This window comes from Sinocyclocheilus rhinocerous, unplaced genomic scaffold (assembly GCF_001515625.1).
Source record: "Sinocyclocheilus rhinocerous isolate Xijiao unplaced genomic scaffold, SAMN03320098_v1.1 scaffold38, whole genome shotgun sequence".
In the NCBI taxonomy this organism is placed as follows: Eukaryota; Metazoa; Chordata; class Actinopteri; order Cypriniformes; family Cyprinidae; genus Sinocyclocheilus; species Sinocyclocheilus rhinocerous.
Window position 1 is genome coordinate 536,460 of NW_015666482.1, and position 20,966 is coordinate 557,425.

Sequence of the window (20,966 nt, forward strand, 5' to 3'; positions counted from 1 at the left end):
CTCCAGCACCAACAGGGGTCTCATCGCGGGGATGAGGATGTTGAAGCGCCGTGTTGGTGCTGGGTTTTGGGGGTGTACTAAGATGTTGATCGTACACCTCGCCAACCGTCATCGGACTCACTTTAGTACCTCGCTGTCCCATCGCTGTGAAAACTCACTGACCACTACAACAAACCCACAAAGAATGTAAGAATGTCACGCGCTTTATATATCCCGCGAGTTCTATTCGAACGCGCTCTGTGGCGTCATAAGGCTTTGTGCGTCTCAGAACTTTCTAAATGATTCCCGTTCATTATATATATATAAAACATGATAAAAATAAAATAAAACCGTACAAGACCAAAATCTGTTAGAATAAAGCAAATGTATCAAATTAACAAAAATGCTTTATCTCAATGTTTAACAGATTTTTTTCAATCGACAACAATATGTAAAAGCTAGCCTATATATATATTTTAATAAATTATTTTAAGCAAAAACATTAAATATATATTTTTGTTGCATGTATGAAACATTATTAATAGGAGTTGCTGTTACTATTTTTTTGTCTGGTATGAAACGAAAATTGTGTATAGGCTATAATAGATATATAAGATTAATGACTTTATAAATAACTTTTTGTAGCCGTATTAAGCACGTTGTTAGTTTCTCCAGTAGAGGGCATCTATTTAACATGTAATATTTTCTGATTTGATTTAGCCTAATCGTGTGCAGTCTGTGGTTTTACTGTGCGAGGTTTATTGGTGTGTATCTTCTCTAGAATATGAAATTATGTTTTTCACTGTGTGAAATCACTGCTGTGCCCTACAGTCAACTCTGTTTGCAAACTGTACATTCAAATCCACATGCAAATTGCTCTTTGCTCTCCTAATGTCCAGTTTCACCAAACCTCAAACAAAGTCATTTGCCTCTGAATTTATCACCAAGTCATTCTTTTGTGCAGTTTTATGAATAATGTTTAACAGAACTTGCTTCTTTCAGCAGTCAATGTAATCCTGAGAAAGTGAGCATTTCATGTGTCATTTCTGTCCTCTGATGTTAATTATAAACCAAAACTCAAGGTTCCCAAAGTCAAACACTCCACTGGTCTGTGTGCATGCACTGCAGTTCACCAACCTGTCTGCATACCAGTGGACTTAAACTTTATAGTGTGTGTGTGTGTGTGTGTGTGTGAAGTTTTTCTGTTTGATGTGATATGTGTATTTTCATCTTAAAGGAACAGGTCAAGCAAAAATGAAAATTTGCCCTCAGGCCATGCGAGATGTAGATGAGTTTGTTTCTTCATCAAAACAGATTTGGAGAAACGTATCATTACATCACTTGCTCACCAATGGATCCTATTGGGTGAGTAAATTTTCCAGCAAATTTTCATTTTTGGGTGAACTATTCCTTTAAAGGGATAGTTTTTTTTTTTAATTTGACCCAAAATTTTGTTATAATTTACTTTCATGTCTGTCTTTTTTCCGTGCAGAACTAAAAGGAGTTCGCAGAATGTCTAAACATTGACCGCAGCTGTCAAGTAGGCAAGATTTAATAACAATGTTGGTCTGTTTCTAAGCTTATAGATGATTTGGAATATAGAGCAGGACTATGTTCATGACTCTTTTATGGTGCTATTTGTTGTTGTTTTTGGTGCGTGATAGTCCCTGTTCCCCATCCACTTTGGTTCCATCCACTTTTATTCCACAAAATAAAGAAAGTTATTTGAGTTTGGAATGATGTGCGGGTGAGTAAATGGTTACATTTTTATTCTTAAAAAATAAGGGGAAAAAAACATAAAGTGTGACATGTGGCCAAGTATGGTGACCCATACTCGGAATTAGTGCTCTGCATTTATCCCATCCAAAGTGCACACACACAGCAGTGAACACACGCCCGAAGCCATTTTTTGATGCGGCGCCCGGGGAGCAGTTGGGGGTTCGGTGCCTTGCTCAAGGGCACCTCACCGTATTGAAGGTGGGAGAGAGCGCTGTACATACCTTTGGGTTACGAGTCCGACTCTCTAACCATTAGGCCACGACTTCCCCCAACAACATTCATCTTGATTTCAGACTGATCAGGAAGACAAAAGTGTGTTTGCAGGCCTGAGTTGCTCCATAACCAGTGACATCCAAACCTGTCCAATGTTCCACCCTGTTGCTCTTCTTTCACTCCGTTCTTTGAAGATGCCTCTCCTTGATCATACAGGGTTACAGAACAGGACCAGGAACAGGAATTTGCTTACATTTCTAAACAAACGTCACAAGATGGCATACACATTCTAATATAAACGCGGTTATATCGATTTAAGCCAGGAATGTCTCTTTAAACCAATTTTCTGCTTTGCCAGAACATGGTGCATAAAGGATGACAATAAAATGGTTGATAATGAAGGGATGACTTTCAATAAACCAATAAACCAAACATTTTTTGGTTCCAGGTAGTCATTATAAAATCTGACATAGTGGTATACTGGTATAGAAATTTTTCTGTATAGTGCACAAGGCGGAGGATACATGTTTTAGCTCTGGAGAAAAGCAGAAATTATTTTATGATTTATATTTGTTAGTGAAACTTAAATTTAAATTATTTGCAGTCATATATACTTGTAAGTTGAGGAAATGCATAAATGCATTGTGTGACAGTGAAATTTATATGAATATAGTGTATATAGTAATATAGTAGTCTAAAGGCAGAACCTTTAGAAAATTGTTAATTCAATATTAAATATTATTTACATGTTCACTTAACGTTACATTGGTCTTTGCAGTTTTATTTATTTATTTAATGTTATTTTACATTTTTAGTTAGGCTACAATAATAATGGATAGTGATTCAGTTTCAATGCAAAAATTTATATATATATATATATATATATATATATATATATATACACACACACACAAGAGGAATTGCCTAAATGCATTGTGTGATATTGAAATGGATATGAATACAGTGGATGCATATTCAGCACCATTAGAAAATATTGCAATTATTCAATGTTATTTTAAATCAGTTTAAAATATTATCAATATTATTCAAATATTAAAATATCTTTTTACTTAATGTTATATTAGTAGCCTATTCTTTGCTGTTTTGTTTATGTGTTAAAATTTTTTTGTATTCTGATATCAGTAAGTAATGGATAGTCAAGTTATTCATGTCCTTTTTGTAAAGCTACAGGGCGAAGCTCTTTAAATATTCCATGACTAAAATGATTTGTGTATGTTCCAGAAAGACTGCATTAAAAGTGCACGCGTTCATATGCAGGCTCCGCCCCCTTTCGCGCGGCAGGTAGAGTTACGAGCGCGAATCACCTGTCACTCTCGCTCGAGCGCACCTGTTGCATCGTTCTAGACTTTTTGTCCTCAACTTTATTTTTATTTTTGTTTTTACATTTTTGTCTGTATCAGCAAGGTCGCTTGGCAACCCAAATGTTTGGAGCAAAGTTCACATCTGTGAGAAAACAGATTGAGATGGAGCCTTGAAGAAGCGTTTACCTCAGGAGTTTCTGGAAACGGGAGGAATTATTTGCGAAGTGAAGAACGGGACCGTAGATTCTCTCTGCTGAGGGGTAAGAGCTCGTTTCTATACGCTATCAACCCAAGGTCACCACTGCACTGAGAACGACGCGACGCGTCAAAACTAGAACGCGTCCGTTATACGGAGCGCACGCTTGCGATGTTTTACTTCTGAAGCGTCACGTCCGCTCTTATTTGCGTTTCTGTGCAAATATGAACGGAACGCAAATACGTGAAAATTTGCTGTGGTCAGTCGTGCGATTAAACGACTAAAACCATCTATGAGACTCACTCAAGTTCGTCAACGAGTATCTAGTTTATAAATAGAGGTTCACTTTAAAATGATTTTTCGAAGTTGTAAACAAACATTACTGGAGTAGCCTGTTTTACGAGAAAATAGTATTTCAGTCTTTCTGCTTCAAAATTTCATGTTTAATTCAACGTTGCTTGCTTTCTTTAGCAATAAAGAATGATAGCAATTTCTGAGTGAAAATTGTTACTATACACACTTCTTTTCAGTGTAGTACTCTATGGCATTAACTAACTAATGTCTTTTCATTATTATTTATTTGTCTAGGTGTGGTTTATTAAATAATCCTATGATATATAAACAGAATGGGTTTGTTTGATTATTATAGTTTAAATAACTTTCCATACTAATTCATTAGCAAACATAATATCACTGATACTTGAGCGATGGGACAAAATGTCTTAATTTAACCTGCCAACATATAATTAAACAAGATTCTTTTTTTAGTCTGTGGTGACAATTCAATAGATGGAGCTAAAAATCAGTCTCAAATCATTCTGTGGTCTCAATTCATAAATTGATTGAAAAAGTATATCACATGCAAACATAAGTGAATACCTCTGAACAACTTGGACAGATAACAAAATGGAAAAAAATTTTTTTTTTTGAGAGCTAAAGTCTTGGTAGGCCTATACTCAAAAATCAGTGATGTAATGCTTAACAGATCTGGTTTGGCAACTTATGTTTGACTGCAGTTGAATGGCAATATTTGATATGATAATCAGTTATATGTGTGCCATTTATATTCCCAATAGCTGTTATCTTTATAACATTTGCAAAACATTTGACATTCAGGATCCGTTCCAGGCGGACCTGACCACATTTTCAAACAGGGATGACAGCTTGACCCGAGTGCTTGATCAATCCCCAATCTAAGCGTTCTCCTGACATCAGACCGGCAAACAAGCGACACAAATGTCCCTCTTTATCACAATACGAGACAAACACACTTATCATTCACAGAAAACCATCATCATCATTTCGGACGGGGAATAAAAGCCTTTAGCTGACACTCAGGCTTTTTGCTCATGTTTATGTTTGATTCGCATTATAAAGCCAATTCACCCGCAGACATTATCTCCTTTTGCACATCTGTTTGAGGAGGCATTACTTCATTTATTGAAGTAAATAAAGGTGAGCTTAATGGTCATGGGGGCTTTACGGTTTTGTTTATAGCTTTTAAAGCGCGCACAGTTCAGAGGTTCGATTCAAACTAGGTTTTGCAGTTTTATTCATGCCTGTGATCTGATTGGCTAAGGTGAACTGGAATATGTAATTGATTGGTCGCTGTAGTTCCTCCCACTTCATTGAATCAATCTACTGATCCAATGATGCCTAAAAATGAGCACAATGCACAATAGAGCAGGCGAAGCGAAGATGGTCCCATCAGAGGCTGATTGTTTTTGCTCGGTCACCTAAGTGAAAGCAAATTAAATTACATATCATGTTCCTCGGCAAAAGACGGCGGTGGCTCTTTCTGTGGCTTGTTGTTGCACATTTGCTTGGAAACCAAGGTGGTCATTACCCTAAATGATTTCTAAGGGTCAGATCTGACAGATATGTGTTTTTGTGCATGTGTGGTCTTGATCGGACACTTCATGCATGTTTTAGTGACTGTCAATTGAACTGATTTGCTTTGAAATGTATACAGTAATTGCCTCACAGGTTGTTAATTGGAATAACAGGAAAAGGAATTGTAGTGAATTGCACATAGTCATACAACAGGAATTTTCTTAGTCCAAAAAACATAATTGCATCATTAATTGTTACAAACTTTGCTAATTTATTTCCTTATATGCAGTCAGTAAATGCTGACAAAAAATGAAGGCATTTTAATTTGACAACTACATTGTTTTCAAATAAATGATTCACATCATATTCACATTAATCCACTGATTATATGCTGTACATCTACCTTAACTTAAAATAAGTTCAAATTCAGGAATTGAAAATGCATTCTCAAATCATTTCTGAATGGTGCACAATGCTGGTGTCGAATCTGATAGTAAACCTGTCAAGTTGTTCTTGGAAAACTTTGGATCATTATTCTTTTCAATTAAGAATGTGTGTTTGTTGATAGCCTGATTTTGCTCACGTTTCCAAATGCTATAAATGCTGACGTTTGTTTATCATGCATGGAAACGTCATCGTGGTGGACAGCCGGTCAACCATGACACCACCACAGCCAGAAACCTGATGACTTTACTCCTCTGTGTACTCACTGCTGTGAAATGACACATTCTGTATTTAGTATTAAAAATGATCAGTGTCAATTTAAGAATAACTGATGGTATCTAATTTATTATTGCAATGCTCTTTTCAAGGACTCTTGACTTTGCTCGTTGTTGACACGTCTTCAGATACACACACACACATGCTGACTGCAGTGATATTCTCCATGTTGACACATTTTGCTGTTCCTTTCTTTAGTTAGGAGAAATGACTGTGATTGTCCTGAATTAAGATTTGTCTCATTTGCTCTTTAATTAAGAGAGAGAGAATTGTTTCATCTAAAGCGTAAGTCTTCAGTGATCTCACATGTGTCTTCTCTAGAATTTCAGTAGAAGTCTCAACCATGTCTCAAATTGTACTCAGGTTTGTCTACAATCGTAATATGATCTTAATAAGAATTCTTCCAAGATCACATGATCTGCTATGTACATTCATTCTCCCAGCTAACGCAAATATGTTCTAAGAACGTTTTGGGAACATTCCCATTAAGTAAAGAAGGTGTTATTTCTGAATGTTCTCTGAGAATGTTTTAAAAACCTTTTTTCTTGGTTATGCGAATGTTTAGGGAACATTCCATTTTATCATTTGGCAATATTAAGGGAATTAATGTTTCATACAGATTCAGATTCATACAGCTAAGATTTTGAAAACATTATTAAAGACCAGATAACATTACTGGAAGAACATTTGTTCATAACTTTGAAAGAACTTTTCTGTTCTAAGAATGTTTTGCTAATGTTTCCATTAAGTTACTTCTACCAAATGTTACTTCTGAATGTCCTCTGAACATTCAAAACATCTAGTTTTTTTATAAATGTTTTTTTTTTGGTTATGTGAACACTCATTCCATTTTATAGATTTCCAAACATTATGGGAGCATTGCTTTTGAATGTTGTCTTAACAGTAGTAACATTTAACAAACGTTATAAAAACATGCAACTAAACCGTTTCAGAATAAAATGTTCCATGAACAATGTACTGTATAAATAAAATTTTTCTGCTAACATTTTAACAACATTATTAAAGACCAAATAACTCCTGCAGATAACAAAAATATTTTCTAAGAATGTTTTGCTAAAGTTATTAAAACGCTATTTTTGAATGTTCTCTGAACATTCAAAACGTCCAGTTTTTAAATTTTTTTTTGAATAATATTTGTATAACCCAAGAACAAAAAAGTAAGAGAACATGCAAACATTTTGTGAATATTATTTTTAAATGTTCTTTGGACATTTTGAAACAAATAGTAACATTTAAAAACTGGAAGAACGTTTGTTCTTAACTTTGAGAGAAGATTGCCAGAACATTCGCCAAAGTTCTGCTGAGAACGTTCCTTATTAGTTGGGTTGCTCTAAATGACAACTCTTTACTCATTTGTGTCTGCTGTTAGGTCTCCTCAAAAATTTTATCTGAGAGAAAAGCTTATGCTTATGTAAAACTTTCTTTTAAGTCTCTTGAAATAAGAAAAAGCAACTTCGGTTGAGTTAAGTTTTCTTCTGGCAGGTTTCGCAGTGTGTAGCGGATACGGGGAACTGGACTCTGATGCAGTGATAGATTAGCGTTAGATCAGGTTGCTGGATGGACGCTTGTTTTGGCTCAAAACTTCATGAGATGTTAAAATATGACGCTGAAATCATGCTTGAGCTGGCATGAAACCTGTTTGACCGTGGTCTGCAGTTTTTAATAACCTAACAACACTACTTCACATTTATGTGTTTTGAAGTTAAAGCAATACGTTTCTGAACACAGAGCAGTGCATCTGGAGAAATGCAGATCAACAAACGCAAACTCTGCCCATTAAACAAAGCAGCCTGGACAAACAAAGCTAAAACCCAAATAAAAGGTGGAGTGGGTGGAACCAACAATGAGCGCTTAAGGTTAAAAACAAATACAGGAGTGGTGGAGGCGTGTGACGCGGCCTTTAAATAGACACGTTGTGAGAGGAACTTTTGGACCGGCCTCAAAATGCCAGTCCATTCATCCGCTCAGGTGTGTCAAATACCACAGGTCAGTGAGCCTGCAGTCTGTATAAACCTGGTTTAAAGAGAGCAGCCATTTAAATTCACCTTGAGAAAACATGAGCTGTGGGAAATGCCTTTGAACAAATGACACAATATACTACCAGTGCAGTGCATTGTTGCATTACTCTAATAAAATAAACAATAGCAATACGTCAATCATTTTTATGCAAAGTAATGCTAACCCGGACAAGATTTTTGTATAATGCTATAATTCTTGTTCTATTTCAAATAAGAGGCAGAACTGTTTTCAGCATTGATAATAATCAGAAATGTTTCTTGAGCAGCAAATTAGCATATTAGATGCTGAAGACTGGAGTAATGATGCTGAAAATTCAGCTTTACAGCACAGGAAGAAATGATTTTACAATATATTTGACAATATATTCACATAGAAAACTGAATTTAATATTTTACAATATTATTGTTTTTACTGTATTTTTGAGCAAATTAATGCAGCCTTGGTGAGCATTAAAAAATTCTTACTGACTGCACTTTTTTGAATGGTAGTGTACATTATGTGCCTCAGTGATCATATTTTCTGTATTTTTAGATCATGTCTGTTTCAAAACACCCAAACACACAAAATGACAACACATCTGCATAATAAAAGAGCAAAAGCTTGTGGATGTGATGTAAAGGTGATGTTTTTAGCGTTGGCTCAATCACTGCTGGGGACTAGCAGGTGTTTTTTATTCAAAGTAGTATTGTCTTTTGCTCTGAATAAGTGTTGTAGTTTGCCTGCAGTGACTAGTCACACTGAATGCACAGTAGACAGTTTTGTTCTTCATATAACGGCGACAATCTTTTTAGAACAGTTACCGTTTTTTTTCTTAGCTTTTTTAGATTTAGTATTTTTAATTACATTTTATTGATTTTAGTGGTTTAATGGATGAATGAATGTGAAAAGCTACTTCTTGTAGTGGTACACTGAAATAAACGGGTGTAGAAACAATTTTCACTCAGAAATTGCTAGTAAATTTCACAAATAATTACAAAGAAACAGCAAGTAACGTTGAATTTAACAACAGCCTTAAACTTTGAAGTAGTCAGACTGAAATTGTTAAACATTCTCCATTAAACTTTTTTTTTTTTTAACTTCGAAAACTAATTTTTTTACAGTGTTCATGTAGAAAATCCAAGGAGTTTCTTAACAGAATCTTACCAGCAATTACTTAATTTCCTAATTTCTGCACTTTAAGGTTTCCCATAACAGGGAACATTCTAATAACTTTGATGTTTTTTAAAGGTTATGTAAGCGTTATGACAAAACATTCTTAATTTATGGAATGTTCTTATGATATTTAATATATGTTCTCTTAATGTGGAGATGAAACATTTTTAAAATATAAAAAAATGGGCATTTTAAACATTCAAATGTAACATTCTCATAATGTTTTCAAAATGATGGAATGGAATGTTCCTCTAATGTTCACTAATGTGAACTAAGAAGAAGCATTATTTAAACATAAAAATGTGTTTTATACATTGAGATAACTTTTAAATGTAACGTTTTCAAATGATTCCAATGTTCACAAAACATTCCAATGTTCCTATAAAGTTCACATAACCAAGAAGAAACGTTCTTAATAACGGTTTCAAGTTTTCATAACTGTTTCAACATTATAAAATAGTATGTTCCTTTAACGTTTGCAAAACCAAGAAAAAAATGTTTGTTAAATAATAATAATAAAAAAAATGGGTGTCTTAAATTTTGAGAGATGATTCAAATGTAACATTAGCATAACATTTTCAAAATGATAGATTGGAATGTTCTTCTAACATTCACATAACCAAGAAGAAACATTCTTAATACAGAAGAAAAAATTAGGACGTTTTCAACTTTGAAATGTTTAATGGGAATGTTAGCAAAACATTCGCAGAACATATTTTTGTTAGCTTGGTTCATACAGTTGACATTGAATAACAAACTATTCAAGCTGACAGACGCAGGTGTGAATCTCTTCCGTGTGGTATCAGCGCTATGTATTTGATACTGATAAAACTTTACATAGTCAAATGCTTATGTGCAGAGCTTATGTGTTTTGTTCTGAGAACAACCTTTGTTTTTCACTTCGCTTAAGCTTCAGGATTTGATGCAACAGCTTTCAGATCATTGCAAAGTGACTATGGGGCGGTTTCCCGGGACAGGGTTTAAATTAAGGAGTAGGAGTAGGCCTAATCTAGAATAGCTAATCTTTGTTTAAAAAATGACTTTCTGAAACACAGATTAAGTACAGATTACTAACTCCTGGACTATGGAGTCCTGAACTAAAATAAACTCGATTAATTTAAAACCAACTATGCTAATCTGAATTAGCATGACAAAGGTTGCCTATAAAACATGGAATGAACCAAGAAAAGCTTACATTTGTATGGAACTGAGAAGCAAATCCAAGGAAAACAATAGCAGCGGGGAAAAAGCCTGTAAATCAACAACAACAAAAACAAACAAACAAAAAATATTAATGAACAAGAGAAAACTTTTTTAAAGCGAGCAAAGTAAACTGCACACATCAGGTGTCGAATAATAAAAAAGGAATGCCTAGCAATCTCTTTGTAGTGAATTCTTGCATTAATTATTGCAATCAGCTGTTGTTGTCAGTTTTGTAACATTTTGTAACATTATACATAAAGCAGCTGTTTTAGAGATAGAGAGAGAGAGAGAGAGTGTCATGGTCAGAACTATATTGGCACCCTAAGAAAATATGATCAAAGAAGGTTGTGAAAATACACCTGTATTTTTTTTAACCTTTTGATCTTTCAAAACCAAAACCAAAATAAATGTTAAAAAATCATAGAAATCTAACTTTTCAACAAAATCACATTATATATATTTTTCTCGAATACACATTGGCCACAATTATTTGTAGTTCTAGAAATTCTTATGAATAAAATGTCTGAAGATCAGTATTCCCATTCATATATACTTTTTTACCTTTTTTTTTTTTTACCATATTAACTAAAATTCCCTATATCATCCATCACAATGAGAAAAAACTAAAATATAATTCTGATGTGCAGCAACAGACTGTTGAGCTTCACAAAATACGAAGTCAAGAAATTAGCACAAAATAGAAAGTCAAAAAGAAAAAAAAAACTAAAGCATTAAACATTTCCATTTCCACCATTAGGACAATAATTACGGAGCTTCAATCAACAGGAAATGTTACAAATCTGCCTATTGTCTGTGTCTATGTTGTCCTAATGCAATGTGAGGAAGATCGTTTGAGTGGCCAAAGACACCAAGGATCACAGCTGGATAATTACAGAAAATAGTTGAGTCTTCGGGTCAGAGAGCCTTATAATGGGCCGTGGCTGGATCTTCCAATAGAACAATGATCCAAAAGGACCATCAAAATCAACACAAAAATTAGTCACTGAGGTTCTGCCATGGCCGTCCCAGTTCCCTGACCTGAACCCTACAGAAAACTGAAGAGGAAAGAGTATCAACATGGAGCTGGGAGTCTGAAGGGTCTGGAGAGATTCTGTATGAAGGAATGGTCTCTTGATTTCTTGTCAGATGTACGTCAAACTCATCAGGCATTACAGGTGAAGACCCATAGCTGTTAAACTGGCAAAAGGAGGTTGCAAAAAGTATTGAATAAAAGGGTGACATTAATTGTGGCCAATGTGTATTAAAGAAAAACACTTCTTTTAAAATGAGATTTCCCTTCACTTCCAATTTACTTCTAAGAAAGGTTAGGGTTTTGTGTGTGTGTGTGTGTGTTTTAATAAAAAAAAATCAAAATGATTAACAGTGCAGATTTATTTTCACAGGCTTCTTTGTTCATATCTACCAAGGGTTCCTATAATTTTGATATATAAAGACTGGAAACACACGTTAATCTGAAGTTAAACCTACCTCCTGGTAGGTTTAATTTAAGCCTCAATTTAGTCCTGAAGTAGCTCTAGTCTTCCTCCAGGAAATCAGCCTATTCAATTCTGGACTAGACCAAGTCTAAGACTATTTAAAACCCCGACCGAGAAAGCAGATTTCTGTTAATCTGGTTTAAATGGCCATTTTAGTTTAGGACTAGGCTTAATCTCTGTCCGGGAAACCATCCCTCTGTGTCCCATAGTGCTTGTGTGACTCCAAATGGCCTGTTATATATAGTTTTCTATACAAGTATCTGACTGGTCAAAACGGGCGGTTTATTGTCTGGCTTAAGTGGTCTGTTGTAGTGTGTATTTGTCTAGTTCTTTCTCTTAGAGATGAATGGATAGGTAATGGACAGATTGCTTTCAATCGTAAAGCAACAATCAACAGTAGCTGGCATTTATTGACACGAGATGATTGAAAAGTAAATTAAAGTTTATATTAGAAGTAAACCGTTGTTCATGTTTTCATGTGTCTTTTGTGTGAATGACAGTGAGAACATTTGACGAGGCTCTTATCTGCTTTTTACACACAGACCTCTCTGAATATTGACCGAATGGCAGTGTTACCATCATTATCACAGCGAGTTTGACATTTCTGAGCAGTTTATCATGTAAAAACAAAGGTAATTTGCTTTAATTTGGTTTTGAGCAGGAACTAAAACATTGGAAAGTGAAGCTAGAATGCGCTTTACTGAAACACACACTTCTCGTTTTATTGCTGTTCAAGTAAATGTTTAATGTGAACATGCAACAGATCTTATGATTTTTTTGAAGGATGGACTGTTTTGAGTTACTTTTTAGGCATTTAGGCTCGTAGCATCAGTTTTGTTTTCACCGAACAATTCCATTGATACCGGATATCATCCAGATTAAGGCCAATGAATAAAACACTGTGATAAGAGATACACCACAGATTACAAGCTCTGGATGTGCAACTATGTCATCGAGATGCACTGCAATAAAACCAGAGCATTGCAATCTGTCTCACAAACTCATTTACACACACACGTTTGCTTAGCTATCTAAATAAGGATATACCATAGACTTTTATTGATTTTATACTATATAAAGCTATACTAAAGGCTACATACGTACAGTACTAACTCAAACCCTTGATTGCAAATAAAGCAACCAGCTGCAAAGCATTATTGAGATTTCTCAACTTCAATAGTTGTGCCAACTAATTTTTTGAAAGTTACTCACAACATTTTAAGTTGAATCAACTTTCCTCAGCAAGTGTATTAAGCATTTGTTGAAATTTAAACAACTTTTTAAACAAATTTTAACTTATTAAAATAAGAAATATTCAATTAAACAAACCAAATCAAGATGAACACTAATCATAGTAATGGTGACTCACGAATAATAATTAAAACTAAAACATATCCAAAACCACTATAAATAGGCGTTTTATAGATGCTTTAATTCTAACTGACACATCGTTACAATTCTCCATGTTTTGACCAAACAAGCAACATAAAATTATTCAAACGCATTCAAGATTCACAACACTTTTTTTTTTAATCAAGAAAAAGGTCTTAATTGGAAATAAATGTGGTGTCACATGACAGAATTAGTCTATATGCAGTGTCCATACATGTTTTGCTCCAGTTAAAGCGCTGTTTCTCTGTAATTATAAGCTGCTCATACTAAATTACCTAAAAGTTGTTTTTATTTACACTTTTTTGTAATCTCAATATTTTCTACATCAGATAGTTCATTCAAATTTTAAAATAGAATGTGATTTTTTACAGCATGCTTAAAAATAAAATTTAGAATTTTTAGACATTACTTTTATGAATTGTTTTCCAAATAACAACATTTCTGAATGTCCCCAAAGGTTTTTAGTTGTTGTCAGATTTAGCTCACATTTGGGGGCAATTTTAAGCATGGGCATTCAATCTGACCAAATATATGTATATTTTTGATGGAGAGCATCACAAACAAAGACTAGACTATGTCTGCGTTCAGAATCTAATACTAGTGTACTTCTTTCTGTGCATTATATATATCAGCTTTTATAAATAGTGTTCAAAACAGTATGTAGTATACCACAGTAAACATTACAAACAAGTTGTCCTCATTAAATGTTTAATTCAGAAAGTTTAAATAACACACACATATGCATTTTTTGCATTTGAATTTGTAATCTTATTATCTGTTAAAATAACATATTTTTGTCCATTTAATTAACAGAGTAAAGGTGGCTATGTTGAATATGTTGAAAACTGCAGTTGAGTTTGCTTTAGGTTTATTCGTTGCACTGGAAATGGAAGGTTGTGTGCATTGCATTATGAGATACACAACCTTAGACAGTGTGCTCTAGATGTATACTGCACATTTTAGCAAATTCAGAAGGTCTTCTAGGTGTCATGTGCAATCGGAAAATTGGCATATTTTACACAGCATCCTTATGGCATACTGTAGAAATAGTAGTATGGTATGACATTCTGAATGATTGTTGAGTTTCTGAATCCAGTGAATGTGGAGTTGAGGGTCAAATGTCTTTGAAATGAGTCATGATCATTTCATTCAGTAGTAATGGGAAAGACAGCCTTGGCATCAGTCAGACTGTCTCCTGTACCTCTGACACACCTTCCTCAAGGATTTTAAAAGCAGGTGGACTCCACAAACACAAGTTCAAAGTCCTTTTATGTTGATCCTCATCTCATTCTGGAAGTGACTAATATTTTATGGTTATACTACTATGACGGCCATACTGTTATGATTGAGTGTACGTGTTTAGTCTATAGTCCACATCTACTCAGCTGATGATGTTCATGTTGTTTATCATTTATTGAGGTCACTGTGTGAATTATACAATGACCTCTGACCTTTTGTTTAGGGTGAATTAAAGCCTAATTTTGTGTATTAGAACAAAATATTTTTTTATATAGGCATCCCTCATATCAGAAATTAAACAAACCAAATCAAGATGAACACTAATCATAGTAACGGTGACTCACGAATAATAATTAAAACTAAAACATATCCAAAACCACTATAAATAGGTGTTTTATAGATGCTTTAATTCTAACTGACACATCGTTACAATTCTCCATGTTTTGACCAAACAAGCAACATAAAATTATTCAAACGCATTCAAGATTCACAACACTTTTTTTTTTAATCAAGAAAAAGGTCTTAATTGGAAATAAATGTGGTGTCACATGACAGAATTAGTCTATATGCAGTGTCCATACATGTTTTGCTCCAGTTAAAGCGCTGTTTCTCTGTAATTATAAGCTGCTCATACTAAATTACCTAAAAGTTGTTTTTATTTACACTTTTTTGTAATCTCAATATTTTCTACATCAGATAGTTCATTCAAATTTTAAAATAGAATGTGATTTTTTACAGCATGCTTAAAAATAAAATTTAGAATTTTTAGACATTACTTTTATGAATTGTTTTCCAAATAACAACATTTCTGAATGTCCCCAAAGGTTTTTAGTTGTTGTCAGATTTAACTCACATTTGGGGGCAATTTTAAGCATGGGCATTCAATCTGACCAAATATATGTATATTTTTGATGGAGAGCATCACAAACAAAGACTAGACTATGTCTGCGTTCAGAATCTAATACTAGTGTACTTCTTTCTGTGCATTATATATATCAGCTTTTATAAATAGTGTTCAAAACAGTATGTAGTATACCACAGTAAACATTACAAACAAGTTGTCCTCATTAAATGTTTAATTCAGAAAGTTTAAATAACACACACATATGCATTTTTTGCATTTGAATTTGTAATCTTATTATCTGTTAAAATAACATATTTTTGTCCATTTAATTAACAGAGTAAAGGTGGCTATGTTGAATATGTTGAAAACTGCAGTTGAGTTTGCTTTAGGTTTATTCGTTGCACTGGAAATGGAAGGTTGTGTGCATTGCATTATGAGATACACAACCTTAGACAGTGTGCTCTAGATGTATACTGCACATTTTAGCAAATTCAGAAGGTCTTCTAGGTGTCATGTGCAATCGGAAAATTGGCATATTTTACACAGCATCCTTATGGCATACTGTAGAAATAGTAGTATGGTATGACATTCTGAATGATTGTTGAGTTTCTGAATCCAGTGAATGTGGAGTTGAGGGTCAAATGTCTTTGAAATGAGTCATGATCATTTCATTCAGTAGTAATGGGAAAGACAGCCTTGGCATCAGTCAGACTGTCTCCTGTACCTCTGACACACCTTCCTCAAGGATTTTAAAAGCAGGTGGACTCCACAAACACAAGTTCAAAGTCCTTTTATGTTGATCCTCATCTCATTCTGGAAGTGACTAATATTTTATGGTTATACTACTATGACGGCCATACTGTTATGATTGAGTGTACGTGTTTAGTCTATAGTCCACATCTACTCAGCTGATGATGTTCATGTTGTTTATCATTTATTGAGGTCACTGTGTGAATTATACAATGACCTCTGACCTTTTGTTTAGGGTGAATTAAAGCCTAATTTTGTGTATTAGAACAAAATATTTTTTTATATAGGCATCCCTCATATCAGTATTTCATCTTAGTGAACACCACTAACATGCAAATAAAGTTCTGCTTGTTTACAAACAATGTTTTTTCTAGGGATTTTACAGGCATATTGTTTGATCAGCGAGTCCAGTTATAAACACAGACACAGGTTCTCCGGCGATCCAGAAAGACACATGCCCTCTCATCAGTTAAGTTCAGAGCCAGGGATTTTATTTGTGTGTAAAGTCTCAGAGTGTGTAGTTAATTAAGCGTCTGAAAAATGTCCGTGTCCCGAGGAGAGGCAGGTCTTGTTTCAGACTGGGCTGCCAGCCTGCTGTTGTCTGCTCCAACATCTTTACAGGACAGCGGACAGCAGAGCAGATACAACACTGCGGTTCATCACACCCCGGTGCCGTGGTAAAACAGGCTTAGTGAGGCATTTGATACACTTCATAAGCTCAGATAGTGATGAAGACTGTCTGTGTAACAGGAAATGTTAGAAAACCTTGAGATAACATTGCATAAAGGTTGCATATATGTTTTTAAATGTTCCTAAAACATCACCGGAATGTCCTTTTGATGTTATTAGTATTTAATGCAAGTTCTCACAATGAAGTGTGTACAATGGAGTACAATGTTATTTTAACTGTTAAAGATTTTTCGCCCCACAAAAATGACTAATAATTCCTAAATGGGTAAGTTTTAGTTTTGAATAAGTCAAATAATGTGGATGACATGATGCATTTTAAAGCAGCAGTTCCAAGTAGTTTAGTAGTTCCAATTCTAAATTCTTAGGCCTTAAAGCTGTTGTAAAATGCTGCTAAACGTTACGCTAAAATCTATATAACATTATTCTAAAATTACGAAAAAGTTAATGCTACTTCAATCAACAGAGTGATTAGACAATGTTTTTGAACATAAATTTGACCTTTGAAAACAAATAATACATGCATATTGATTATTGAAGAGCTGAGCAAATTGCAGACAGTCGGTTCATGCTCTGTTTGATGCATTTACGGTTCTTCAAAGGAGTCATGTGCCTCAAGAGTCACACAGAGATGAATTATTCACAGCGGCCAAGACAAAGAAAGAAAGAAACAATGGAAAGGCCTTTGAAAGAGAGAAGGGTGGAGGCGTGGAAAACAAAAATAGCATGATGATTAGCGAGAGATTAAGACTGACAAAACTGACAAGTTAAAGAGGCAGTTAACAGGTCATTAGTGCATTACTGCGGAATTCGGGTCAGACACACCCTGTTTAGGGAGACATTACAGTACAATAATGATGATTGGTTTTACTGTAATTGCTATGCCATGTGTTTCATTTCCTGTGGTGGAGTTTGGTGTTAATCATGTATTCTGTCTGTCTCTCTTTGTCGCAGGTGGATGTCGTAGAACATGAATGCTTTGGGGACCCCAACAAAACCAAGCAAGTAAGTTTTAAACTCGATTCATACTCTTATACACATTATATGAACAGAGTTGCTTAGCTTAACTTGTTGGTTTTGAAATTCATAATATGTGACAAGATTCTCAATGAGAAAGTTAGTTAAAGGAATAGTTCAATCAAAAATGAAAATTATCTGACATAAAGGCCATTCAAGATGTAGATGAGTTTGATTGTTGATCTGAACAGATTTGGAGAGATGTAGCATTACATCACTTGCTCACCAATAGATTCTCTGCAGTGAATGGGTGCCTTTCATCAGTTGAAAAAGTTTGCATGCAAAAACAGACCAAATCGGCTATAAACAAAATATATCTATGGATTTTGATGTGAGAGGGCAACAATAGTGGATGGATTTTTTCACTGGAGGAAGCGTTATTATGGATTATGAGCTGATATTTTGGTCAGAAGTGATGGTTTGAAGTTAAAGGGGTCATATGATGTTGCTAAAAAGAACATTATTTGGTGTATTTGGTGTAATGAAATGTGTTTATGGTAATGATAATTTAGTTTCTTACAAACATGCAGCTTTTCACTTCACAAGATGTTAATTGCTGAACTGGAGTGGTGAGGATTACTTGTGATGTTTTTATCAGCTGTTTGGACTCTCATTCTGACGGCACCCATTCACTGCAGAGCATCCATTGGTGAGCAAGTGGTGTAATGCTAATTTCGGATAAAAACCCCAAAACCATCGATATTTTGAATGGTCTTAAATGGTACATTTTCAGCAAATTTTCATTTTTGGAAAATATTTCAACCTATAATCAATCACCTTCGCAGTGAGGTGTGTTACGAAACGCAAAAGGATGGCGCACTTACGGTGCATTAGCTCAATGCATTTGTGTACTTTACATGTTTCTGGCATTATATGCATGTAAAATGAATGTAGCTTTTACTAATGTTTTTTAAGACCTACACACACCTAACCAAACATCCCCTAGTTTGTGATTTTTTGTGAGATTGTGAGTGTATATATTACAGTCTTAGTTAACAGAGCTGCACTGTTTGGGAATGTTTGCCTTTCCTGCCCTGTTGGAAACAACCTGTCTCTGTCTCTCTCTCTCTCTCTTATACCCCCTTCCCTCTCTCCCATATGCTCTCACAACCTGTAGATCTTTCTAATCAGTCTTGCTCAATCTGTGTCCAGTGTTCACATTAGACCAGGAGAGTGAGTGTGTGTCGTCTAGAGTATTTAAATCAAAACTAAGCTGTAAAATAATGAAGAGCAGACACCGTCCTCCACCCTCTTCATCCTCCTCTGCTCTTCTTCGCAGTGGGGTGGCCAGATCGGACAGCAAGATCAGTGCCAAAACCCTTTTTGGTAAGTAAACGTCATATTTATTTGTGAATTAAAGGTACTGTGAGCTATTTCATCCTTTTTGCTTCATTTATAAAATAAAATAAAATAAAATATTTGAAGTAAGATAAAATAATTAATTTTATTTTCAAGTAAAATAAAAATAAATTATTTTATTTCAGCAAGGTGATTTTAGCCATTTTTTTTATTTATGGCTATTTATGGCTAATTATTTGGCTATATGGCTTTTAATTATTTTAAATAAATAAAATAGCTCAAACACCTTTAACGTGTTTTGGTAAAAAAAATCCTTAAAACAATGCTTAAACAAATATGATGAGCCTTATTTATGAAACAAAATATACTTGTTTTTAAATAAAAATCATTTTAATTTAAATTCAATAAAATATTTTTTACTTGACTGAGTAAAATAAAAACGATTTTATTTTACTTTAAATATATATTTAACTTTAACATGTTTCATATGCTTTAATAAGTTGGTATATTACTGTATGCGCTAAAACAAATATGATGAGCCATATTTATGAAACAAAAAATACTCATTTTTAAATAAAATAAAATAGTTTACAGCACCTTTAACATATTTTATACTCTTTATTAAGTTGGTAAAAAAAATGCTTGTTTTTAAATTTAGGTCCTTTTCTAATTTTTGCAGTGAAATCAATGCAACAATTTATGCAAGAACAGTTTTACAGATTCGTTCTGCTTGTATAAGGCCCAATGTGTATCTGTAACGTAGTTGTGTGTGGATGTGGTTTATTGTGTGTTTCTATGGCTCTTCCCTCCTCTATGAAATCACATCTTGTTTCCTTTGACATGACAGACAGAGCGTCACTGTATGATATGTAAACGCCCTGGTCGTACAGTAGGACATTTGCATGAATATCGCACACACTCTCAGCGCTCACAGGCCTTGCTGCGATTCAGCTAAACCATAACAATCAGACGTTTGCCTATCAAATGAGTGTGCCAGGATATTTCAGACTGACCTCACACTATTGAGGTCATGAGTGACAGAGAAATCACTTATATTGGGAACCATTTACTTGGTGTATTTTACTTCTGGTAATGTTATTGATATATAGACTTATAGGCTTCAATTGATGTAGGTCACAGGTGTAGGGTGACCTTACGTCTCCTTTTCCCAGACACATCCTGGCCTAAATTGGCTAAAATGTCTGGATGTGCTTTTTTTCCTTATCGACAGTCTCTCTACAGTCCTCATACGTTATTTGTATGTGTATTTGCATTTGACTGTTCTCTGTAGATCCTGCCTTCTTGCACGCCATGATTGGTCGATTATGTACAATGCCTGCATGCTATTTGTCAAACTACTTTTCAGTCATTACCTTCAGTAAGTATGAAAACAATAGGAAAACAAAGAAAACAACAACAGCAATTTAAGTCAATTTAGAAATCCCAGCCCAGGGCATGTTGGTTTAGGAAAAAGAGGACGTAAGGTCACCGTAATCACAGGTGTGTGTGTATATCAGCTATTTTACAAGGACTTCAAGCTGGATTTAACCAATCAGATCAGCCGTAGCTATCTGTTTTAGAACGAAAGGTTTAACATTATTGTTTACTTTAATTATTAATAATTATAAATTTTTACGGTTCCTAATATTGTTTTGGGAGTCGCCTACAATAGGATTACATGCATGCAAGGTCAAAAAACGCTTTCGTTTTCTCAAAATATGCATTTAATATCACCTCATTTTCTAGCGATTCTCAAATGATTCGTTCAAAACAGTTCAAAGATTCAGTCTCTCTAAACCCCTCCT

At 34.5% G+C, this 20,966-nt stretch overlaps 2 protein-coding genes across 3 annotated transcripts in view; one reads left to right on the plus strand and one right to left on the minus strand.

Moving 5' to 3' along the window:
* LOC107732271 (serine/threonine-protein kinase pim-1-like) overlaps positions 1-112 on the minus strand; it is a 2,095-nt gene extending 1,983 nt beyond the window's left edge. Inside the window, exon 1 of the mRNA XM_016543545.1 lies at positions 10-112. Within this exon, the coding sequence (XP_016399031.1) occupies positions 10-112 (103 nt within the window). The remainder of the gene's footprint in view (positions 1-9) is intronic.
* A 3,175-nt stretch (positions 113-3,287) lies between these two features.
* The window catches only part of LOC107732282 (epidermal growth factor receptor kinase substrate 8-like protein 2), a 51,842-nt gene continuing 34,163 nt past the window's right edge, over positions 3,288-20,966 (plus strand). Inside the window, exons 1-3 of one of the 2 annotated variants that reach the window (XM_016543554.1) lie at positions 3,288-3,553; positions 17,800-17,850; positions 19,142-19,188. In XM_016543554.1, coding sequence (XP_016399040.1) covers positions 17,816-17,850; positions 19,142-19,188 — 82 coding nt within the window. In that variant the 5' untranslated portion in view covers positions 3,288-3,553; positions 17,800-17,815. Of the gene's footprint in view, positions 3,554-17,799; positions 17,851-18,988; positions 19,189-20,966 lie in introns of those variants that run through there. The other variant, XM_016543553.1, reaches the window with a different exon arrangement.